The sequence below is a fragment of the Falco punctatus genome (assembly GCF_963210335.1).
Source record: "Falco punctatus genome assembly, chromosome: 6".
NCBI classification, from domain to species: Eukaryota; Metazoa; Chordata; class Aves; order Falconiformes; family Falconidae; genus Falco; species Falco punctatus.
Window position 1 is genome coordinate 60795887 of NC_137585.1, and position 26015 is coordinate 60821901.

Below are 26015 nucleotides of genomic sequence, written 5' to 3' on the forward strand. Positions count from 1 at the left end.
AGTAGTTAAAAACACCCTGATACATGAGTAAGTTGTAGTTTGCACTGTGCCTTTAATATTTAAATAGTAATTTGCAATGTGTGCCATGAACTGAATGTGACAATATTTCTTAGATTGTTATAAATATTTCTTAGAATTATAAATATTTCTCTTATAAAAAACTTCACTAATTTTAAGTCCTACATATATGAATGGTGAGGTCAATAGAATGATGTGGAAGAGTATGAATTTATGCCAAAGATCATATTTATACAGAGGATGTTAAACATCACATTTAAAATGTTAATGGTTTGGCATAAGCTCCTGAGGAACCCCCACTACTAATACTTTATGTATTTGTTCAGTGACTTAATTTCAGTGGTTCCAAATACTTTGCCTTTGGCAATATTTTTAAGTTTCAGATTTGTCCATGTGGGGATATTATGATTGAGTCCAGAGAGAGCCATTTATCATGTTGATCTGTCCTCAGAACAAATATATATATACCTAGAGAAAATGGTGGAAAATGGTGTCATTTCTTGAACTATAGCCCCAATAGGGTTTTTGCAGTTTGACTTTTCTAAAAGGTCTGTTACAAGTGCTGTGTTATTTCTAGGCTGTTTTATACAGTAAAACCTACATGTAACAACAAAAACATTGATTTGCAACGTTAGAGACATATGTTTGGGAGCAGATTATGCCCTTTTTCCTTTGTAAATTCAGATTATATTTGAGATGCCCATGGCAATACTAGTTGTAGCCTGGCACAGCGTAAGAAATTATCTGCAAAGAGGCTTGTCCTTTTTCTTCAGTTACTCTAGAGCTTGCAAAAGACTGAGTGAGCAGTCTGTATAGTGAGGTGTACTCATAAAATGTAGAGACAAAATCAGAAAGACCAAAGCACAAAATGAGATACAACTGGCAAGCGACATAGGTCTATGCAGAGAAAGCCTAGGGCAAACTAAAAGAGAATGGAGAGCTAATAACAGATGATACAAATACATATGGGTTTGCTTCGTTGAAGCATTAACTGCAATTTGATAGCTAAACATCACTAATGGCAAACATGCTAAGAGGGAACAAAAAGGTTAAAGATTACTCCAGTTTACTGGTCCTGATGAACTTTTCACTTCCCTGCTTCACACACAGGCTGAAATAACCCAGCAGTCATTAGGACTGGAAAAGAGGTTTCAAAGGGTCTATGCTGAGGAAGGAGTGAGAAGGAGAGCTGGGATGGAGGATGAGGGGATTACGGGCGAGACCACCTGGCCTTCGTTCCTGGGAAGATACAGAGGATATTAAACAAAATTTGTTAAGTAACAGATAACATGGGGTTAGCCATGAGCAGCCTTTTAAATAAGACTAATTTAATTCATTTGCAGGAAAACAGGCTTTGTGAGTCATCGCAAGGAATTAATAGATACCATAAGAAATCCTGAACTTAGTAAAGCTTTAGGTGCTATTTCAGATAACAGTCTCATAAGCATATGAGGGAAATAAAGCAAGGGGCTTGACTGTTGGTAAATTTATCAAAGACTAGAGATCAAAGGTTTATTAGCCTGAAAGGATATAGTGGCAGGATATATTTGAACAGATACAAAATGGGAAATGGTGGGGCTATTTTGCAGAAAGGAGACAGTGTCTGGGGGGGTTGTAGTGCCATTGCTGGGACAAAGCATTTTTCCCAGCATTTTGAAAATCGAAGTATCACGTATAAGTCTTAGAAAGAAGTTACCCCATTCTACTTGTTCATGTTAAGGCTTTAACTTGAAGACTGGAACATCAAGTTTCAGGAAAGACTTGTTGTAACTGGAAAGAACCCAGAAAATGTGAACAGAATCTCAGGGCGCATCTAAGTTTCCTGCTAAGGGGAGTGGCCCTTGACTGCCTCAAAAAAGCAGTCACCTGCCATGGAGACAGCAAATCTGCAATGTCTCTGCTACATTTGCCCACACACTCCTCCAGAGATAATCAGATGTTTCCCACACCCAAGCAATGGTATGGCATAAACACAGGGCTCCCTGAAAACTGCTGCATTGATAGTGTCAAAGTTTACTCCAGCAAATTTTGTGTCATTCTTTTACATTGTAATGAGATTCTTCTGCATTGTAATAACTAAAATATAGGTACAGTAAATACTTCAAAATATTTGCTTTTTCAGGAAAATTTGCATCTCCCTGAGGACTTCTGCTGGTTTTTGCACTAGCAGTATTTATTTAGAAAAATCTACTTCTGTTGCCAGAGCAGTGTAACTCCCTGTGTGGGAGGACACATGTATTTTGTCTTACAACAATTTAAAGAGATTAAAATAAATTACACAGGTATTTATACTCTAAAATAAAATTATCTACTGGGGTTAATAGGTGAAATATCACTGCTTTAATTGATAAAATTTTCCAGGTGGACACATCACCAATACTTCTTTTGAACCCTTAATTGCTGTTGGGCATTGCAAATTTGTGTCTTTCTTCTGCTTGGTCTGAGTGACACAGCAAAGGATGCATGAAAAATGCAGAAATATAGGAATTAACAGTGGCTTCATCAGCAATAATGGCTGCATTTTAAGATTAGTGGAGTGGAAGTGGTTTCTAATTACATGACTGGCTTGCTCTGGTTTACTTTAAAGGAATGTTTAGTTTTGAGGACCATGAAAGTGCATTGAAATCCACTTAAGCTCTGCAAGACTTTCAATTATTTTAAATTACCATCATAGTTGATGGTTGTGGTTTTAAGGTGTGAAACAGTGTATCCCATTTTCTTGTGTGCTCAGCCATTTGTGGAAACTCATTTATAAGACCCCTATCAGCTTGGCCCAGCCTGTCCTGGACCTCCCTAGGTGTTTCTTAGCTTGCAGTAATTTTATTTCCTAACAGCTCTGCTGCAGTTAGATATAGTCCAAGGATATGGCATTATGGCCCTTTCCCAAGTTAATATCAACAGCCAGGACAGGTAGGAAATGAGAGCTGTAAAGGTTCCTGTAAATTCCCCCCGAGAACTCGCAGACCGCTTCAGCACAGCAAAATAAACAAAAGGCAATGGAGATACAGGCTTGATAACTTCAGCCTACCTCTGGCTGCATCTTCCTGCAAGAATGCTTTTTGCAATTGACAGGGCAAAGGAAAATACCAGGAATACTATGACATTCTTCGCCTCACTTTACATTGATATTTGTTTTGAGCCAAAGAGACAAATTTCCATGTGTGCATTACTTCTTTCAGGAAAGGACTGACTTTTTTTTTTTTTTTTTATATCATCTTTGGAGACCTTTTGAGCACTGAGGTCAGTTCAGTTCTATTTACTGAAAGTCCAGTTTCTGTAGAGGTAATATACCCAGCTTTTGGTGGAGGAATGCTGTCATACACTAAAAAGATGTGTGCAGCTATTGGTCTGAATTAATAGTTACATGGAACCATATTTAATGGTTTCATGCAGTTCTCTGAAATCTAGGAGCATCATTGCAAGATTTAGCATTTAAAAAAACACAGAATTAATGTTTGCTACAGTCACATTTATGCAATTGCAATAACTCCATGGTCATGTTGAGGAAATATTCACCCCTATTTCATGAGTGACTGAATTCAGAAGTTTTTTAGCAAAATCCTGTGGTCACTATTAGCCTGTTTACCTGACTGACATAACTTTTGGCTTGTGGACTGTTTTAAAGGATCACAGATTGGCTCCTTTATTCTTACATAGTGTGCTATAGATTATTTTGAAATACATAGAACTTCAAGTTATAGTAATATTAGAAAATTTATTGTTCATTAGGATGTTTGAATTATTTGCAGAAGAAACTGATGTTGTTATGATCATGTTTTGAAATTTAGAGGTGCATAAAGGTTCTCTCTAAGGAACTAAAAAATATGTGACTCATACATTCAAATTTATGTTGCCTTTTTACCAACCAGTCTTATGGACCATGATAGCTGGGCCTGTGCTGAAATCTTCCCAAGTTTCTCCTACTGTTTGCTTTCTCCCCATGCAGAACAAGGCCCTCATTAAACTAGTAAAACTGCCTGTAAAAATTCCTGGTGGTAAGAGTGGGTTACTTCCGCTGGTCTGAGCCCTGATGGTAATGGATTGCTAACGCCAACAGTGTTTTAACTGCCTTTACCTACTTTGATCAAGGTTAAACTACAGCAGGGCGTCCAGCACCCCCAGCATAGTAGGAAACAACCTTTAATAATACCTTGAGAGTTTTTTTGGCTAGGAAGAGTCCTAAATAACTGGTTGCTCTCAGAGGTGTGATTATGATATGTAATACAGAAACTTACTAAAGCCATTTTGCAATTTAATCCATACAGTGACACCAAGTTATGTTCTTAAAGGAAAAAACAGTGCAACACTTACTTGATGATAACTAGTTCAAATTTAACCCACACTGGTCAGGAATAAATCTACCAAGTCTTTATGAGGAAACACCCAATTGACACTTATTTAAAGGGATGCTAGTGGATGCCCTTCTAGTGATGGGGCTTAAATAAGGAAAAATACAGCCATAGAATTCCAGTAATCGGCCACTGCCACCGTTGTGTGTGTGAATATGGAACAAAGATGCTTTGGTGCCCTTTTCATTGTCCCCACCATCACCTTACTATGTGAGCCCCACAACAACAGAAAGCCAAGGGCCTGTATATTTAGCACATATTTCTACACACAGAGCTGTCATTTGGCTTCTGCAAGGGCATGCTGTCTCTTAGCAGGTGCCACAGCCTTAATTTCTTTTGGAAATCTATTGGCATATCATAGGCAACTGTGAAAAATAAAGATTCATACTGTGACCATATGATTCTCACACAGATTGCAGGGTGAAGCTGTAGGAAGGTTAGAAATGGTAAGGAAGGACTTCTTTCTGACTTGGATAGTCTCCAAATTACTATTGACCCAGCCCAGAGCATGTCTAGATGAAAAATGAATGTGCAGCAGTTTATGTTCTGTTGTCCCTTCCAATGAGTCAGGGATTTATCATGAAAGTTATATTAAAAAGCATTAAATGACCTTCTGTTATGCACACAAATCTAGACCTTTAAAATTTGTAATTCTGAGCAGTCCTGTTTACTGTATGTCCTTAGGGATTTTTTTTGTTTTAACAGCATGCAGCTTGACAGAAATACACTACCCAAAAAGGGATTAAGGTATATATATATTTTTGAGCATGACTGCTGCTTCTCTATTTTCCTGTAACCTTTTCTATGCTGTCTTTCCTTTTCTTTCTCCTTTTGTTGATCCTGTTTACAACAGAGTTCTTGGTATTTAGATTCAAACCAGAAAATGTAGATTTTAACAATGGACTTTTTCTTTCCAAGTTTGCCTAGTGAATAAATTTCCTTTCAAGATATATCATAGAAAGTGAATACTGTTAAGGATAGTTTCCTTATTCAATGAATCTTAACAGGTATTGAATCCTGGAGAGCTAAAAGAGACAGAGCAAGATACTTTTGCAATTCAATGGGACTAATTGTTGAAAATATTATTGAGAAAAGCAAGGGTTTAGAGGTGGATCTGAACTTGAACTCTAAATGCAAACACTCATGCAGTTTGAATTGAAGATCTAGTAAAGGATAGGACTAGAATATGCAAATTATGGTATCCAAGGTTTGTAAGTATAAAATAAGCCCTGCTCCAGCTAGTCTTGGTCCTTACCCAGGAATACTCAAAGTCCAACTTTGGTACTAAATTCCCCACTAAACAGAGTTGTCTTCACCACAGAAAACAGTAGTCATCCACCCTCTTTGCTCCATGGTTGAAAGAGGGGGTCATTAGGTAACTTGTCTGGTCTCACCAGGCATGGAAGCCATGTCCCTAATCCAGGAAGGAGATCTGGCAAGCAAAGATATATGTGCATGCACACAGACACTCTGCAGCCTTCCAGTCACTGAAATTACAGTTAAATTTCTTAAGTTATTGATAAATAATATTTTATGAAATTTAAGATAGTGCTAAGTGTTGTCACTAGAAGCACTGTCTGCTCTTCTGCACTAGCTGTTCCTCAATAAGAATTTAATCAATTTTCCTGTTTTCTCATAACAATCATTTTGGATTCAGAGAGAATGGAAAAGATGGAACACATGGAAGAGACATAAAGGGGACCCTGCAAGGGTACAATGGGATGATTGAGGTTTGTGGTTGTACAACTGTAATGGTGGCTGAAAGCTGAAAGTGAAATGGAGTGGCAAAACAGCTTATAAGCATATAAGCCTGATCAGTTATCCCAGAAAGACCATCAGTTTGATTTAACGTGCAGAGATCCCAGTCCAAGACCCAGATCCTGAATTCTCATTTTGCCATCTTTCTGATCTGGTAACCACTGGGTAACTCTGCTCTACCACATTTATAAGCAAAGATCATAGCTGTCTGTTTGAAAGGAGAAAGGATGTAAATATTTAATCAGGGCAAGATGTTTTAATGCTGAAAATATTGTACAAAACCCCAAGCACAACATGAGAACTTACATGTTCATTTAATCTGCTTTCTAAGCAGAAATACTTGTGCTTCCCAAGCCTGAAGCCAGAATATCACAAGCCCTTTCTGCTCTGTTGTTTGGGGAACACTTATGGCTCATGACAGTGGTGAAGAAGGTGCTCATTTCTCAGCAGGAGATTGTGCAGAATGAAGCCGGATATTGCAGACATTGCTGAAAACAGTCTCTTGATTAAGACCCACACTGCCTGCACAATGTAATGTTTAACAACTGCCAGAATTGCCCTTCTTCAGCCCAGCCAGAAGAGGCTGGGCCAGTGAGTTAACAGTTCTCCCTCTTAGCCCCTGTGTCAAGTTGCCCTTTTATTGGTTTTCTATTGGAAGTAGTTGATGAATGATTTGATTCCCAGACTTCTTCCTTCCAGAGAACTTGTTTCTGCTAATTGTGGGGTTTTCCTGTCCCTTTCCCTCCTCCCAGTTTGGGGCAGGGCACAATGCTAGCAGGGTTCAGAGCAGCAGACTGTGTATGACCAGGAGTAGCTTCATTACTGATGCACACTCCCTTTTCAGAGTTGTTGATCTGTTTCACTCCTATCATCTAACCAATTGCACACATGATCTGTGGCAGATCTTGTTTTGTAAATGGCTACTCACATTTCTTGGCTTCTAGTCTGTCCGTTCCCCACCCTAGCCATACATCTTCTGAGCTTTTGCATTAACCTGTACTCTCCCTATGGCTTTGAAGTCCTTTCCTATCAGCTCAGTCATCTGACTTCTGTAGTTTATCATCATATCTCTTCAAAGGAAGGGAATGCTGTTTTGGGGAGGGGGATGAAGAAAAAAGGGGGTTCAAGTCCTGCATTTTTTCTGTTGTAATAAGATGGTAAATTTTACCTTATTAAAATCCCTGGTGATAATCACTTGACTAGACTTTATGCTCTACAAGGGTTTTGTTCTATCTAACTGGTAAAGGGTATTTACGTGACACCTGTTTCTTTCCAAACCATCACCTTGTCGTTGTTTTGAGCATGTCAGCTGTGGTTTTTCAGATATACTCCATCATCCCGGCAGACGAGTCAGGAGGAAGGCAAGGAATGGCTTCGGTCCCATTCAACTGGAGGCCTGCAAGACACTGGCAGTCAGTCCCCGCTTGTTTCTCCTTCAGCTATGTCTTCATCTGCAACTGGAAAATATCACTTTTCCAACTTGGGTAAATGCCATTTCCCTTCACTGTTTCTCCCCCTCTAGAACAGAATCATAAAATTTAACTATTCATATTTCTTTCTTTGCCAAACTGGATAATTTATTTTAACATCTCCGTCGCCATATTTGGGTACCTGACTAATGAAGGGAGACTCATGGTGTTCTTCATGGAGTAAGCCAGGGTACCTCCTGTCTGCATACAGGAAAAAAGCACAAATTCTCTATGATTTGCCCAAGGAGAAGAAAATCTGAGGCAGAGCTGGAAATTAGCTTCTAGAGCAAAACTATCCAACTTTTAGGATTCACAGTCAGTAGGTTTCTTTCCAGTGATTTTAGTGAATGTCAACCCAGACACTAAACATTACTTTTTTTTCCTGTATACAGGTTTGGTTTAAGTTAGGCCTTTCCAATGCAATTCAGTGGCTGGGCGTGGCTATAACTGCACTGGGCCCAATCCAGATCCTAAACCTGAATGCAATATAATATTTTGGGATGTGAGTCACATTTCAGATTTATTTGATTACAGGTCAAGATTCAGATTTAATTCTTCTGAATCTTGTTTCAAGTTAATCCAACGCAAATTTAGTTTTGTTAATAGTTTTATTTTCTCTTTAATGCTTAATAGAAAACCATTTATTTGCACTGTGCTGGACACATACTAAGTTCACAATGAGCTTCTGTGTTTTAGGCCCTTACTGTGGAATTAGCAGTAACCTTTGAAGCATTCACACTTCCATCACTCTGTCACAGCTTAAGGCATCTTGTAGGTTACGATCACTGAAAAGAAATTTGATCAGACATACAAATGTAGGTCTTTATTACATAAGGGAAAAGAAGTTGAACAAAGCCACTTTTAAAAATGAAATTTGATCCTGGCTAAGCAAGCCACTGCTTTGGATTTCTTCCATGTACTTGTAGTAGTTTTAGACACAGCACTTTTAAAGCAGTGTTTCTTTCACTGTATCGTTTTCTGCTTACAGTTACCTTCTTTTTCTTTTTCTTCATAGTTGTACTCACAATGGAGAGCAATAAGATCAGGGAGGTTTTAAAATTTATTTTGTCGTTGTCCTTTGCTTCTTTCCATTATCATAGCCCTATGGAATAATTTGCTCTCACAACACAGCTGCTCTGGTAGTTTATGACTTAAGGCACATCTTGCATGAGCTAAAATAAATGTACAAACACTGAGGCTGAATTTGGATAGACAATTAGCTTTTTCTACTAGGTGTTGAGTTCTTGTGGGTCAGTTGAATCATAACCAGGCTTTCCTTCCTACTGACAAACAAACACTGCAAAAAGCTTAAAGTAGGTTCATCAATGCTGTTCTGCATTTTAACCATGAGTGATTGGACTACGGCTATTTATTATAATGAGATGCAACTGCCCTGTGCAGAAGTTTTAACCTAATATAGTGGTAGGTGCTGTAGAAAATCAAAGGGTAAATGTCTTGCATATGCCCATAAACTTTGGTCCTAACAGCTGTTGGTAATATAGGTATATAACAATAAAATATGGATACTGCTTTATTAGAAGAGCGGCTTATAAAAAAAAGCTCATGATTTCTTATTCCTTTTTAACTTCTAACTTCTGAATCTCTCCTATTGATTTTCTGTCTTGGGCTGTCAGAGTGAACAAGTGTGTATTCAGACACCAGTGTCAATGTTACCTCGTGTTTCACAGGATTAGTCTCATCCAGCTCCAGCTCCTTGGACATCATGTGCTTCACCTTTCTGTGGTGGCTTTGTATGTAGGAATAAAAGCCTTTCATTTTCTCAACAGCGTAAAGTCCACCTAACCATGCTAGTCCTACATTACAGTTCTGTGCAGAACCAAAACTCATTTAATGGAAATATGCTTCATTAATAAAGCTTTGTATTCCAGTGAGTCCAACCAACCTATCTCAGTTTAACCTTCCTGGACCCAGTATGATGCGTTCAAACAGCATCCCTGCACAAGACACTTCTTTTGATCTGTATGATGATTCCCAACTGTGTGGCAGTGCTACATCCTTAGAAGAGAGACCACGAGCAATTAGTCATTCAGGTTCATTCAGGGACAGCATGGAAGAAGGTAAGACTGAGTTACTATTTGGATCAGTGAATAGGGCCCAAAATAGGCCCCCAAACTAGGCCTCCAAAGTGTAGTAAAATTTTAAAATATTTCTTCTTCAACAGAAAAACATGAATAACTTTGTAAATCTTTGCTTTGCATCTGTTGAGGTGGACTCACAGGACTTCTCTACCCTAAAATGTGGAAGATATTTCTTTCACACAGTAACATGCAATGGTGTGTATGTCATACATGTATAAATCCTTTATCAGAAATTTTGGAGGAAAGGAAGCCATTCTTGGAAAATTTTTCTTTCTGCCTCTAAATTTGAAGTGTCTGAGCATACCTTGACTACTGTGATTCCACAATTTCTTGGTCCTCCTTCTGTATTTTCTTTTTTTTTTTTTCCAAATGCCACTGTTACTTAGCATCCCCTTTATTTTGTAGCCATTTCATTTCCCCACTTTCCTATGGCCTCCTACAGCAAACACTATGTGAATTTCTGTATGTAAACTCTATAATTTAATCTGACCTCAATACTTTCTTTATGCAGATTATTGCTGTTGGTCTGGTTTCTTTAATACTATGTACAACACCTGGAATTTGGGAGTATTTTTTGATTGGTTTTTGATTTTGTTCTTTTTTAACCATCTGACAACTCCTAATTAAATGCACTGTAACATTTTCTTCTGCCTAACATTTCTGGCAAATCTGATTATTTGCAGAATTCCAGTAAGCATGATGATCTCACATCCTTTTATTAAAAAATTGAAATAAAATAAAATAAACACAAACAAACAAGATCAACCAACAAAAAAAACCCAAAAGGAAAAAAAAAACACACTAAAATTTTATGGTGATTCATTCTATAACATCATTTCATCAATCTTGCTTACTGCTAAGTGGTGAAAATGTAAATGGTCTTTATAACAAGGAAAAAAAAAAAAAAGTCTTCCCTTAGCCCCAGAGGTCATAGTTATGAGATAAAAGGAGAAAAAAAGTCATAGATGAAATAATGGGCAACTAATACTTTTACTTTTCAATTCCTTCTTCTCTATTTTAGATGATATGTCAGGCAGACATCTGGGTATGGAATACTAGCAGTAGGGTGCAGGACAGATCAAGCTGTGAGTTGTCAGCACAGAGAGGATGGCTGACTGCACAGAAGCGTATCACATAATTCAAGGACAGAGGTGACTACAGACCCTTTCCTGAGGAACAGAATTGTCAAAGGAAGAATAATAGAGAAAACAAGGCAAATAATTTATGCATAGAAAAAGAGGTGTTAAATCTTGAATTTCAACAATGGGTCACCAGTGGCTTTGATGAAAGTTTGTTCATTGGTCATGTTTCATATCCAGCTGATGTGGATAACCATGATCAACCTGAGTAGATTAAAGTCAGTGCATCAATAATAAACAGGTTTCAGCAGTTTAAAGTCATTAGAGATTAACATGAAATGATGGTGTTGGAAGGCCAAATGTATTTTAAGATAGGAGCTCTGAGGAAGATTATAGTGAAAGAAGTGAGGTAATGGAGAGCTGCTGTGTACAAGAGCAGAATGGGAGTTTTGCTGAGAGATTTAAAGCAGAGACTGAAAACCGAAGATGGATTGAAAGCAACAGGGTTTCAATGGTCAGTGTACCACATCTTTGTAAATATTTCCCCATTTATAAAACTAGATTTAAAGTCTGTTTGACTAATCAATTGTAGCCTTCACTTGTCATTTCCAGAGAGGCCAGGAGCCATGTCTTTTGAGTTGAAGTCCTGCAACTTTCACTCAGTGCTCTCAAGGCTGACTCTACCGATGATTAGTGGAAATATGATCCTATGTCCTGCAGTAATACCTTCACATGGACTACAAATACACGGGTTTGCATTATGTTGAAGGGAGAAATCAGCTGGGCAAAGCCTGAGAGCTCTCCCCAGGGAATGGGAACTGTTTTGCAGAGCATAGTCTCTTGTTAAAATCAGTTTGCTCAGCTTTGGACAGGTGTATAAACAACTCAATTTCTGGTTTCTCTAAAGAGTGTATTTATCAAGTGATTTGTTGTCAAAACAACAGAAGTGATGCTTGGTTTGCTGGTACTAATACTGAATCTCACTGGCTTGCTCTCCTACCTCATACACAGTTCAGTATAGAACAATCTTTTTAAGTGCAGGAAAAAAACATCGATAACCTTTCTACACTGATAGCTCATAATTGCCCTTTGTGGAAGATTGGTTCTCATTCTAAAAGGATGTTTAGTTATTGAACTACATGGGGGAAGTTTTATGCTTTCATCAATACTTCATGTTATTTTCCTTTTTTTTAAAGTACATGGGTCCTCATTATCACTTGTCTCCAGCACATCCTCTCTCTACTCTACGGTGAGTATTGACATTTTAGAAAAAAGTTCTGCCTGCCTCTGTTCTTGCTCATTGTTCATGAAAATTTCAATACTTTGAGGTTTAGAAGGATTAAAATTGTACTGCAATAAGGCAGGAATATTTATTTTCAACTTTAGTATTACTGTCATGCTATTTTAGAATAAAATATTTTCATATTTTTATGTGACTTGCTTAGAAGTTCATTAAATCACCTAGTTTATATTTTAATAGCTAAAAAGAAGGTAATGGTCTAGGAGTCTGTCTTTAAGGGGGTTCCTTATGCTATTGTAGTTGATAATTTTGAGTGATTTTGCTTATTTTCAACTAGTTTTCTAATTGTACAATTTACAAAGTGGTTTAGGTACTGTTTGAGTTATACTTCTTGAAAAAAAATTACTTCAGCGGAAGGGAGATACAATTTTCACTTGAAATGACTACTGATCTTTGTTGCAAATGACAGCATTTAGATGTTATTTCCAAAGAGAAGAGTGTCTTTAAAAAAAAATATTAATCTTGATCAGATTAATTAGTTTGAGAAATAATAATATTCTATCTCAAGCAGAAGTTCTGTTTTCGATATTTTTTCCTCTGTTGTTTTGATATCTGAGATCTTTCGCATAATTTTTTGCTTCAGTTGTTCTACTAACAAGAAATCATCCATATGGGAGGAGTCAAACATGTTTGGACATTCCCTTACTGATACAAAACAGTTGCTTTGCAACCTATTCACTAGCTACAATTACATGCTGTAGTAGCCCTTTTTCACGGAAGAGCAACCTACTTACCCACTTTTATACCATGCATTCATGAATAGTCTGTACCCTGTCCATATTTTTGGGTGTTAAATAGTGTCAGCTGATATTCCAGTGATGACATGGATTCCTCTACACAGATCCCACACCAGTTCTTGCCTGGGAGTGCCAAGCCCATGCAGTCTGATGGATTTGTACCATTTGGCAGCCCTACCTCAAAGCTAAACTCATGTTAGCTTAGAAAATAGATTGCATCCATGCACGACATCGACCACAGTGGTGCCTCTCCTAGTTCTGTTTATTCATAAAAGCGGGTTGTACAAGGGCATGTCTGAAACACCAGGTAAACATGCATTAGGTTTGTCCAGGCCTTAAACAGCAAGTTGCAAGGAATTCCAGTCGAATTATTCTTGGTCGGTAGAATGTACATGCAGACTGACTACACATGAGGTATGACTAATACTCAAAATAAAGCTTCTCATGTATGTTTTGGTAGTCAAAAAATCTTTACTATTATTTCCCTGAGACATTATGATCATTTTGCATGGGGTGTATGTGTGTGTGTCCAAAATTATAAATCAACTTTGATGTCAAATTTTAGAAGAATGTTATGAAACTGATAGATGGTAAAAATCCAATTATAGAGTAACACAGAATGTTTTCAGCACCCAATCAATCAGTAAGTCTGAAATATCTCTGCTCTGATGTTGTGTAATGTAGCAAGAGTTTACTAATACTTCCTATTTCTATAACCTGCTGTCATTCCAGATTACAGGGTATCTTGGAAATATTACCTAAACCCCATGATATTAAAGAACAGTATTTTTCCTGCAAAACAAACTTTAAACTGTTTACCTGTAAAGTTTATACTGTAAGTGGAATATCTTCTGAAATGTCTGACTGTGAATTCATGTTGCAGCTAAGCCTAGCTCCTTAGGTTATGGATCATGTAGATAAGATAATGGAAGTTACAGAAAAATCTGTAGAGAGCAAGAAAGGAATTAGTATGACAAAATTACTAGGACTGATCTTTAGGAATGATTTTTTGTCAGAATTTCTTTTACTTGATCCCTCTCATTCTGTAGAAAAAAGTTTAAACTTTTCAGCAATTAATCAGAAGATGATGCACAATTGGAGTATAGAAACATGAAAAGGTGGCAATCAGTATCACATAAGCTGAAAGCAGAGAATGTTTCATTGTTCAGTGGGACCGTGCAGTGCCCCATTTCCTCCAGAAAGTGATAATTTCACAGGGTTATGGCGCATGTAAGTCACTTAACAGGAGCTTTTTTACCTTATTTAAGCAGGCCAAAATTACTAAGAAGGAATTCTAAATCAGCTGCCTTTCCATAAGTATCTCAATCAAATATATTTATCCGTTTTCTCAAGCATTGCCTTAAGCCTTGGTTATAGTGGTTTTCTGCAGCCTAATCACTGAGGGATTCAAAGTGCTAAATAAAGATCAAGACCTTTATGTATTAATACCGAAGGATAGCTGAAAATCTTCAAGTTATTCTCTGAAGATTGTTTCTTTGAGAATTAGAATATGAGATTCAGAAGAGACATTTCATGCTTTGCTGCCATTTCCATGAATAAGTCCAACGAGACAGAAGTTCCACATTCACTGGTCTTTTCTGTATGTATTGCCTTTCTTCTTGATTTGCATTTGGGTTTTACTTACTTGAATGGACTGACAGTCTAGCTTGTAGAGATAAGCATGTGCAGAGACAACCATTTGGTTTCACAGAAAAGTATGCCATGTAAACAGACTTAGCAGACTTCAGGCTTGAAATACTGAATCAGTTTTGGCTGTGAATATATCCAGCTCTCTGAGAAGTTGAAAAAGATGTGTGATAGTGTAAATTATGATAGGTTGTCTCTAATTTTAATCTCCTGCTGCTCAGTAGGTGAGACACTGCAATGTGCACATGCTTAGTTAATTGCTATATTTCTTGCGCTGACTTTCAGCATTAGCTACACTTAGAATCCCTAGACTTCATTAACTATGCTAAGCCAAGCTCAAAGGAGATGTGTAAGGACATGTCATTTGCATGTTAATATTTTAAGTCTTCAAAAAAAAGAAAAAAATAATCCTTATGAGGATGGGATGCATGGATATGATGGGGAAGTAGAGGGAGAAAAAGAAGTATTTTCTTTTAGAGCCTTTTGAACCAATGGCTGAGTAGCAGGTTACAATGGTGTCAGTGTAAACTCTTCAGTAAAAACTGCTCAGATGTATTTTGCTTGTCAGATTTTATTTTTTAAGTTGATAGTATACCTGGAGGCCTGTTCTTTCATTTACTTCTGCCACTGTCCACAAAAGCTGACTTGTTGGAGCCAGCTCTCTGAACCCTGGGAGAAAGGCAACGCTCCCTTGTAACATGTGTAACAAAGGTAGCACTGCCTTCATCAGCAGGGGCCAGTCAGCTAAGGATGAAGACCCATCCTCACATGGTAATTTCAAGAAAAGTTCACCAACCCTAAATTTTTAGGGGTTTTTGCTTTTCTTGGCACAGTAGAATTCATAAGGGGACATCATCTTTCTTGATCCCTTCGTGACTTTTCAGGCACTGCCTGTTTGAGGTAACAATGAGAACAGAATTTCATTTTTTCCTGTAGGCAGATACCCTTTTAGTGAACATAGATCAGAAAGTTAGTATCAGTATGTGTGTCACATCAGTGCTGGCAAATAAAACAATTGTTATATTAAATGATTCCCATGTAGTGATGTATTAGGTATTACAGTAGTTTCAGCCAAGAGCAGTTCTAAGTGTTGCACAGGGAAACACCGTAGCATTCCAGTCTTTTCAGAGACTGTTAACAGATAAGTATGTATGGAAAGAGCAATTTCGAAAAGTCTTCTCCCCCTACACCAGGTAAAGAAAATATTTCTATAATAAATTATTAAAATTCTAACAGCACAGAATTTGTGCCTAATACAGGCTTAAAAAAGCAGCTGTATTACTTTGCAATAACACAGATACTGCCTGATGTCAGGGATTCTTCCGAGGAACTGTTACGTTAGGTTTTCTTAGCCTTTCTAGTGTTTTTTATAGCTGATTCTTCCACCCACATCTTCCTTTTACTGCTTATTTCTCTTCCATCCAACTTGAGACTGCTTCTCTGAGCTTGGGCCACCTCAGATCATGGGGTGGATTGATTTCCAGTACATCAATTGATTTTATGTTATGGAAGGGTTCCTCTCTTATGGCACACCATTCCTTTCTGTTTGGATCCCACTGAAGCAAGATTTCTCTATCCATGAAATTGCTCCTAAATTAGACTATTCACATGCTTACAAATATAGTGACTGTTAAAGGTTTGCCTTGCAATGATTTAGTTTCTCGGCTTTTTGAAGACTGCTGTGTAAATAGCGTCATTATGTGACATAATACATAACAACATGGAAAACATCTAAAATTTTTAAATATTATTAGCAAATTTAAGCTGAAACCTTAACATGCCTTCAGAGCCCTTAATATTTTGGTCAGTACTTAGCATAGAAGAAATTACTTTAAAGTGCCTGTAGCCCTCTCTCCTCACCTTCCTCCCACATATTTTACGGGTATGCTGTCAACTTTTCTTAATAGGGATTAGTCTATTAGGAATATTGCTTGGTATATCGTAAAACAAATATATTTCCAGGAGCCATAATAACCATTATGGTGTAAAAGTTTGCGGGTAACAGTGAGGTCCATGCAGTGACAGCATAGCAAATTTTCTTTGTATCTTAGAAATGTAGCTGCAGTTTCTGCAGTTCTGTTCCTGTTCTCCCTTTATCCACTGTTTCATGTTGTCAGTACGCTGGCAAACTCTTTGGGGTTTCAGCTTGCCAAGTAAGTTGAAAAGAATTCCATTTATTGTTTTTACTGCATACCTTCCTTAAATGTAATGGATCCGTGAAGCTATTCATTTCACTTCAGTGTAGCTGGCTTTTATTTTCTATTACCGCAATTATGTTACACACTGCTTCTAAGCCATTTCTTCTTTGTTTTCTTTCAGGCAGAAGAAAAGGCACATTCAGAGGTAAGAACTTTTCTTCATTTTTATATTTATGTATTGCATTATATTATTTTGAAGTTTATTATTTAAATGCTATGGCTAAACTACTGAGTCGCTGGGGAACATAACACCCTGTGTCTTTGCACAATTTTTTAAGTATTGGTAAAAAGCTGATGCAGCTTCTAGTGCACTAGAAGGTGTGTTCTTAGCATTGTGCTGAAGAATTCCTTCTGGCTGATGTTCTGAAAAGGTGAAAAGAATTGATTAGATCGGGTTTCTGAGTGGAGTTGAGGTACATCTGATTTCAGATTTAATACCGCTCTGTACTGGATCTAAGGGACTGTGCAATTCAAGGTAATGTGCTGCCTTTTGAGGAGAAAAAACCTTCAAATGCTCGCTTTGAACTTCTCTGCCTTACATTTTGCATTATATTAAATTTCTGAAACTGACCACTTTGATGGATTTCAGAGCAATGCAGATTGATTTCAGATATAAATCAAATCTGACGTGGAAAACAGCTTCTTTCTCCTCACAGTGTATAAGAATGGGTGACAAGCCTGGGTCAGCAGCTGGATACAATTACAGCCTTTCTCAAAATGAAGCCCTGGTTGTATTAAAAGGGTACCAAGGAGTAGCAGGAATACAATGCAGCACCAATGGGTGCACTTCCACTTCACAGAGCTACGTGCCTTCCAACTCCTGCATTTATGCTGCTCCTATTTTTTGCTACTCTAATCAGAAAAGAGTCAATTAAAATATGTTTTGAGGAAGTTGAACAAATAAGCATATTCTTACTTGCCATAGTATATTTCAGTATAATTTCTACCTGAATTTTCTAAGCTCCTTTCTCTGAAGGTTAAAGCAAGAGTTAAAAAGCATGCCACAGCTCAGTAGTGTAAATGACAATTCCTCATTTCATTGAGGTGAAACAACATTTCTTTCCTGTGTATTTCTACATGTTTTCTCAGTATCTAGGTCTCCTTTGTGCTGCTCTTGCAGGAGGTGTTGAATAGCAGTTCATGAAAACTAACTTTGTATAGTTGCAGGAATATGATGAAAGCATAGCTTAAGCAGGAAGGTCAAATAGTTGCTACTTAAAACCAAAGAGAAAACTTGGGAAAAGAAAAATGGCAGTCCGGGATGGAGAAGAGCTCAATAATCGGTCTCCTTTGCTCTGAGCTAGTGTAAATGACCTAGCTATTTTTGTATCGTAGATGTACAAGCACTTGTTCATTGTTAAAGCTTGTGCAGTATTCCCTGTTGGTTTTTATGGGAGTCATAAAATTAAAGTACTGCAATAGCCTTTACTAGTGAATGTTACGTGCTTCCTTTCCTAGACTAGTTTTAGACATTTTACTTCCCTAGTCTGGAATAATTTCTTTTATGCGTGAATATGAAAGAGGTTTCAAAGTGAAACTCTATGCTGTGTTTAAGTTTGTTGCGGTGCCTGGAGTCCCTGTAAGATCTCAAATAGCATTAAATGAGCTTAAAATGATGCGCAAGCTTCATGCTAGTTATCTATCCTAGCAGTAATGTGGGTTTTTTTTAAGGACTCTGTTTTTCATTAAAGGATACATTTAAGTTTATTTTCATGTCAACAAGCTCATTTAAAGCTACCTTTATTTTTTTTTAAGTTGGCAAGCAAGTTTTTGAATAGTATGTAAGTTTTAAAGAGGCTGCATGTTTGAATCACAGGGACTGTAGGAAGTATTGTGTTAGAGAAAAAAAATAAATTACTGTACCTCATCTAACTTTAGACATCCATAAAGGAAAAATCTGTGTCTGAGGTAGTCATCAAAACCTTCTCCATGCCAGGCAGTGGGGGAGCACTTTTTTGACACTTTATCAGAGTTTAATGTAGGTACTTAACATATGTCAGTTGTATCATGTCTACAGTCAGACACTGTGAACCTCACCCGAATTCATTCATGTTTCATAATCTCAGGGCTCATCCAGGGCTCCTACCCTTGACTGCACTAAGGATATGTTTGGAACTTTTGGGATTTGGTAAAATAACATGACACTTACATGTGCAAACAGAGGATAGTACATATGAGGTAATTAAGCATTGCCCATATGTGCTCCCTTAACGAGGATCCTAGCTCATATGATGGTTAAGTGCAAACAAAACAGTTGGAGCAGCCCTAAGTGCCAGCTTTAATAATCTGTATTTCTGAATAGTTCTGAGATCAAAATGTGAAACTAAGACATCGTAAACCTATTAGCAATCTCTTAAGAAAACAAACCAAAAAACTCACAACAAAAGGAAATTGCTGAAATACTGACAGCAGTCTTTTTTTTTCTTTTTTTTTCCTAGCAAATTCAGAAACTACGGAGAGAGCTGGTTGCATCACAAGAGAAAGTTGCTACCCTTACATCTCAACTTTCAGCAAATGTAAGTATTTTTGCTTTTCTTGTATCAAAGAATACATTATCAGATTGGCTAATAGCTCTTACTCTGCACATGTTCAGGGAGACTTTTACTATTTATTTATTTTGGTGTTTTTCAAATTATTTATTTCATTAAATATCTATATTACCTCAGCTTCAAGCAAAAGAAATCTTGTAATCAGACACAGTGGAAATGGAAAAGAGTTTCCACACTTTGGATGTGACAACAGTCCTACCCAGTTCAGTTTCACTTTTGACTAAGAATTAATTAAAAAAAAAAAAAAAGCCAAAAGTAAGGAGACACAACAAAAGAAAGGATGCAAATTACATATTCTGATAGAATTCATTATAGTTTCATTTTGAAAAGATAAATTCTACAAAATGCAGATAGATGTGGAAGGAAGCACAGTATATGATTGTTTATAGAATTCATACACTACAGTAACTGCTGATATATAACTAGTGGAAACAGCTATTTCACAGAGAGCTCCCTGGTGTTCCTTCCAATTGTCACATACTGGTAACATGAGTTATTGAACATGTTATCAGAAAATAATGCCAGATAGGGAATGTGAGCTACAGTCCTGTCTGGTTACTATGGTTTCAGATGAAGTTACTGGATAGTTACCAAACAATCTGTTTTATAGTGATTTTTAAATCAATGCAGGATATAACTACAGTTGCCATTCCCAAGGAAAGTTGAGATGCAGTTACAAGAGAGCATCATTTTGCATTTCAATAAAGCAGTTTCCTGATGTCTTTGGCAAGCAACATAGTGCCTTTCTTTGTAAAGTAGATGTAATGAGTGTTTCGATCTATAAATACTGCCATATTTTTCAATAAATCATTTCAGTCGGTGTAGTAGTACTATTTTCATGTTGTGAGAAAATAATCTCTAGTGTGAAAGCTGCATAGTCTCTTAGGACTGCCACATGTCGAAATGTCAAAGAGCTACCTTAGCACTTTCTGCTCTGTTCAGGTGGCTGCAGAACACCTGTAGGTATTAGTGCCTCTGTAGTGGTAGGGTTTGCCAGTTTGTTCGTTGTTCTTAGCTGGTGAAACAGGCAATATTGGAGTCCTGCATGTTTGTAAGCTGAAAAGCTAGATTCTGGGTTGACTTATTCATTTGGGAATTTATAGCCAGCATGCTTATCCTGGGTATGGCGTTCCTTCACTCATATATTTTAGATACTGATCTTCATCTTTGCCAGGTTGGGCAGTTCTTCACTCACCCATCATTAAAGCAACAAACTGAAACCAACACCAAGAGGTCAGAAGAGCTAAGCCAGCGTGCCTTGGGTAGTCATGTTTACTGACAAGTCTGTTGTTTTTCACAGGGCACTTTCCACCAAGAGCACGGGGCTGCAGCAGCTCTGCCTTGCTGTGCGGAGCACAGGGAGGTGGGCTGTGGCTGGGCTTGTGCACAATCACAGACATCCCCACATCCACTCTGAGTGCCTTGTTAATGCCACACAGCAGCAACTGGTGTTATCCAGAGGAGTCATCTTGATTCCTGCAAGCCCCTGGTCTAGTGAAAGATGTCCCTGCCTGCAGCCAGGAGGCTTGGACTAGGTGATCTTTAAAGGTCCCTCATAACCCAAACCATTTGGTGATTCTGAGCAGGGGTACCACATCAGTAAGACTAAATTTTTTGCCTGTGTTCAGTGTCTGTTCTAAAGCTGGTGTGGAATTGACTCTGATGGTGGTAACTCAGGCTCTTGGCACTGTTCCTCACTTTATTCTGCAGGCAGAAAAGCAGTTTGCCCTTCTTTCCTTCGGCTAGCTCTGAACAGGAAACACCATCATATTCCTTCTTGCTGATGTGTTGAACAGTAGAGTTGAAAGATGACTCTGTCTAGTCTCCATCCTTTTCCAGTCACCCCGGCAATGCTGTGGTCTACCATACAACAACATGTGCAACAGAGTGAGGGTGGCAGGGCATTCTGCTCTGCAGCTCAGGCAGAGAGGCCATTGTTTGGTTTGTTTGAGCAAATTATGTCCAGTCTCTCCCCAGTGGTATTCAGAAATCATTGGCTATGTCTCTGGCCAGTATTCCTTTGTGTGGAGTAAAACCATACAGACTGGTTTCTACTAACATTACCTATTCTAGGCAAATTTTCGAAGTCAGCTCCAAGTCACAATTAGATTTGGTCCATATTTCAAGGAAACTGAGTTAAGCTAAAAATGGATAGTTACATATTGTCTTGGTTTTCACTCAATCTGCTGCATGGGTGAGAAATAAATTTGATTTAATCTGTATAACTCACATTGTATTGGTTGGGGTTGTGGTCCCATGTGCTACCTCTGGAATTCTGAACACCTAGTAAGAATGCCTGTAGCTTTTCTACTGATCCAATTGGTAACAGTTTTCAACAGGACAGTTAAAAAATGTGTATGTGTGCATCTGGTTTTGCCTATCCAGAAGTACCACATTTGTAAACCTGTATGTGCTTGTATGCATATACGTATATGCATGTATGCATGCTGCATGTTGTATAAAGGTTAATTTAATTATGTTCTTTTGACTGCGTCACTCACCTTCTAATCCATCTCCATGGAGACACTCTTTAAACCTAGAAACAACCCTAAAGCTGATCCTTTTAGCACATGGGATGTTTAAATGGTACCAGAGAAACCTTTCCTTTTTCCAAATCCCCAGCATGTGGAAATTCCCTCAACATTAAACTTGTCAGGAGAATGGAACTTAGAGTCTTCAAATTCTCCAGGCATAAAGAAGGGATTTAGACATCTTCACAATGAATACAATCCTAAAAGAAAAGTAGATATTACTAGATAAGTAAATATTTTTGGGATACCATCATGAGATACGTACTTGACAAATACAAAAATTGAAAAGTATTTCACAATAAACCTGGTTGTGAGATCATTCTCTGCTATTTCTGGTACAGAAGATGTGAAGTATTAAAAAACCTCTTCCACATAAGTCCAAAGGATCAAAACGGGGTGCTTAAAGATGTACTAATTCTGTCAGTCCCTTGAGCGCTTTATGTAAATAAATTCTATGAACACCTAGGGATGGAATCCAGCTCAAAACCAGAGTGTATATGCAGCCTTTTAATTGTGATATGATCTCTGAAATTTAGTCTAGATACAGAATTGATACTTAAATGCTAGGGATTATATACTTCTCATGAAAATTAGGAGAGTAACTAACAAATTCTTGATTTAATTGGAAAACTTATGAAAAACCCAGGTGGGCTAATCTTCATGAACCTGTACTATCTTAGCAATGATTTATTTGCATGTATTCATTTATCATATATCTCCTAACCTAAGAGACATGCTTCACCAACCCTTGACATTTAAAGGAGAAATAGTCCTAAACACAGAAACTGGAATTTATCCTCAGAGAAGAAATCAAAATAATGTTTTACTGTCTAAATGGATAATACTACTGTGACCCTCATTTTGAGTCACGTTTGCATGCCAGTAGGCTAAAACCTGAACAAACAGTAAGTCTAATGCAGAAAGAGATTTGATCACTGCCTGTCTTACCTGTAGATACATCCACCTCTGGCAGGCAGAGAACTGTGTGAACAGAGTATCTTCTGCAGTGCCTTTGCTGACCAGAAAGTTACTCCATCCTTTCTGATTCCTTTACTATAAAAGCATTCATCTAAGCCATAGTCCTAAGCTCCTCCAAATTTCCATACTTTCAGTGTCTCAAAATAGACAGCGCTTTTTTCCTCACTGAGGTGTGGAGAAGGAAACTATTAGTAGCCAGAAACCTTGTTCCCTCACAGTTCATCTTGGGCTTGAATTTTTTGTTACCATTTCCCTTTGTAGAACTGAGCAAAAGTATTGTACGTGAGTGAAAAAAAGAGCATCTTATTAATCTTATTTCAACCCTATTCATGCCTTTCTTGGCTTCACCACAAAAGACTGATGGTGACAGTAGAACAGGTGTCATTAAAAGACTTTCAGGCTGAAATTTGAACTGTTTCATCAAGCCTTTGCTTGATATATTATTTTATATCAAAATCTGTCAGCTGGAATTTGTATCATTTTCCTAGGCATTTTGAAAACCTCCGTGAAGACTTTTCTTATTTGGTTTCATTTATTATTCAGGTTTTGTTGGCTGGATTCAAGAACTATGGTTGATTTCACCAGTTTATTTCATTTGATTAACCCCTAAGTGTTTTGCTTGCATATGATTAAATTCAAGCAGGGCCCAGCTGTTGTTTGGATGCTTAATTTACAATTTTTTTCCTGAAATTCTAGCTTTTCCCTGGTGCCTATTCTGATGTTGCTGAAGGGCAAATCTCAACACTAATTAAGAAAGGGCCTGTTTTCAGTGCAGAAAGTGTCCAACCAGAAGACTTCCAATGTGACTGACAAGGGCTCAAATTCCAGCGAGCAGCCTGAACCCAGCCTGTTCAGAGGGACTTTGATCAGTGCTTTGTACTGTATAAAGCTGAAGGGTGCATGCTTGCAAACTGTAGTAGACCCAGGATGCCAGTAGAAAGCAGAGGGGGTTCGCTGGCTAATGCTCTTGTTTGGCCAGCTCTGAACCACTATCCTACAGCCAAACAAGATAATAGCAGGCGGCGAACAGAAAAGGTCAACAGATGTACAGTTGCTTCTTGCAGTCAGTCCGATCCCTTCTGGCCTCTCACACCTCCTTTCATTCAGCCGTGTCAGGTGGGAGGAAATTTATTTATTTACCTTTGTTTTATAAACCTGAACGCCACAGGAAAAATCTGAAAGTGTGTCGGCAGATAGTCTTTGAATATGCCAGTGTCATGTTCAGGATGGGATGTAAACCTAAGAGCTGATGTATTTGGGGGTTTTCTGGCTGGGATCATTTACTAAGAAGGAAATGTTTAAAATCACATCCGTCATTTTAGCACTGAAATCATTCCCTGAGCATATATCTCTGACTATTTCCAATGGGAATTTCACATGTTAATAGAAGTCAAAATTAATCCGTATCTGATGGACCTACAGAGTAAGAGCTGTACATTATCTGTGTATCTAATGCGTATATCATGTTAAGGATCGATATATTTTGGTGTAGGCATACTTCTGGTAATGCCCAGTTACTTAACTCTAATTTCAGTATGTCTAAGTCCAAGTACAAATGCTGCATTCGGTTGTGAAGATATAATTTTACTTTAGAATAAGTGCTATCTAAAGCACATGCAGTATTCAGGCTATTTGTTATAGTATACAAATGATGTATACCATGAATGAAGCTACTGAATCTAATGCAGAGATTTCTGAGGTGTGAGGAATTAGCTGTAACTTTAAAAAAAATTCTATTCCTAAATATTTTTATGAGAATCAAAGAATGGATCCTTTTGGATAAAGTAAATAACCCTCAGAAACTGAGGATTACTGATCCAATCAAAACCAATTACCAAATTTATAAGTGTAAAAGAAGTTTCCAATTAGAATTTATAATTTCTAATGCACATTATTAAAGTCCCAGTAACTTCTTTCTATTTGTTTCAATGGTTTTTCTTTTCTGAATTATTTTGCATTTCACTATTTAAATGCATCTTAAATGGGAAGATATATGTACATATGTTTTATGCATACTTACACACACATATAAATATACTGGTAATCTCGCTTTTTTCAAGCTAACTTCTTATTTCATTACATAGTATTTCTTTTGGGACAAATCTGCATAAGATTTCAACAAGTAGGAGTTCCCTAGACTGCTGAATAAACATTTGCTACCATGGGGAAAGTCACCACAGCACAGTTTATTACTCTGAATGTTAAATTGATACTTTCTATTTAATAGAAGAGTATTCTGTTGTAATAAACATTTAAAGTAATGAACTATGTGATTGAAGGAGTTTTCTTTAATAGTTTTCTGTTGACGGGCCTTTGAATTATATTTCTTTATTATTAGCAAATGAAGACCTGATAGTCTTCACCTCAAATGAGTTAGGAAGGTTCCATCATCTTGATCCAATTACATTTATAATGGGAAAAATTTAGTGTGCTACTCCAAGAAGGTAATGAACTCTATCACAGGCCAAATTTTAGTAAGAATCCATAGTTGTGACATGGCTCTTTCTCTACAGACTATCAGACAATAGCTTAATGGTTTTAGTGACCTTTCATGACATTTTTAATGATGCTTTTTTACTTCTTAATTTTTCCTGTAAGTTCCTCGTGGTTTATTCATGTACAATATAAGCTGAAGTTGTAGCTATGGAACAGGAAAATAACTTTGCACAAATATGCATAGTTAGGTACAAAATAACTGTGGTTATCACAGTCTAATTGTGAGAAACGGACAAAAGCAATGCATAATTAAGCAAATTATTCCTCTTTTCAAGCCCTCAGGCCCCATTGTTATTCTCATGGTAAAGCAGAACCACGGGCCATCAGCCAAGCCATAGAATTTTTTATGAGGCAGGGAACAGTGAGCTCCATTAGTTTCCTGTTAAACACTTGTAATGAGGAGATATTTGGCTATAATTTTGTGGTAGTGCATCTACTTTGTCTCTGATTGTGTTCTGGGTCAGTGGTCATCATCTTTGGAATTAAAATGCTATAAATTAATCTGGAAATTATTAATATGTACCTAATTATCAGAGTGTAAAAGGGAGTTTAAAACTAGTTACATTTGTCTTCTCAGAGGACTAGAGTAGTGACAACAACCAAAGGCTGTCTTTTCTGAACAAGCTAGAATAATTTCACATCAATGAATACGTTTCAAAGGTGCATTTGACACATATTCCAGGTACACTTTATTTAAAATTGTAACTTCAAGAATATAGCCTAAGTTAAAAATGTTAAAATAGGGATATCCACAATTACTAATTAATCCTTAAGAAATTGCTTATGTATCTAGTCTCATGTTTATCA

At 37.4% G+C, this 26015-nt stretch overlaps 1 protein-coding gene across 10 annotated transcripts in view; it reads left to right on the forward strand.

Moving 5' to 3' along the window:
• NAV3 (neuron navigator 3) overlaps positions 1 to 26015 on the forward strand; it is a 494512-nt gene that overhangs the window by 357311 nt on the left and 111186 nt on the right. For 8 of the 10 annotated variants that reach the window (XR_013928956.1, XM_080392484.1, XM_080392485.1 and 5 more), the window contains 6 exons: positions 5073 to 5114; positions 7449 to 7609; positions 9484 to 9672; positions 11969 to 12021; positions 16776 to 16799; positions 19093 to 19170. Coding sequence is in view for 9 of the 10 variants with exons in the window: in XM_080392484.1 (XP_080248610.1) it covers positions 5073 to 5114; positions 7449 to 7609; positions 9484 to 9672; positions 11969 to 12021; positions 16776 to 16799; positions 19093 to 19170 (547 nt within the window). In the remaining variant the exon portion in view is untranslated. The remainder of the gene's footprint in view (positions 1 to 5072; positions 5115 to 7448; positions 7610 to 9483; positions 9673 to 11968; positions 12022 to 16775; positions 16800 to 19092; positions 19171 to 26015) is intronic. The other 2 variants (XM_080392481.1, XM_080392478.1) reach the window with 1 other exon arrangement.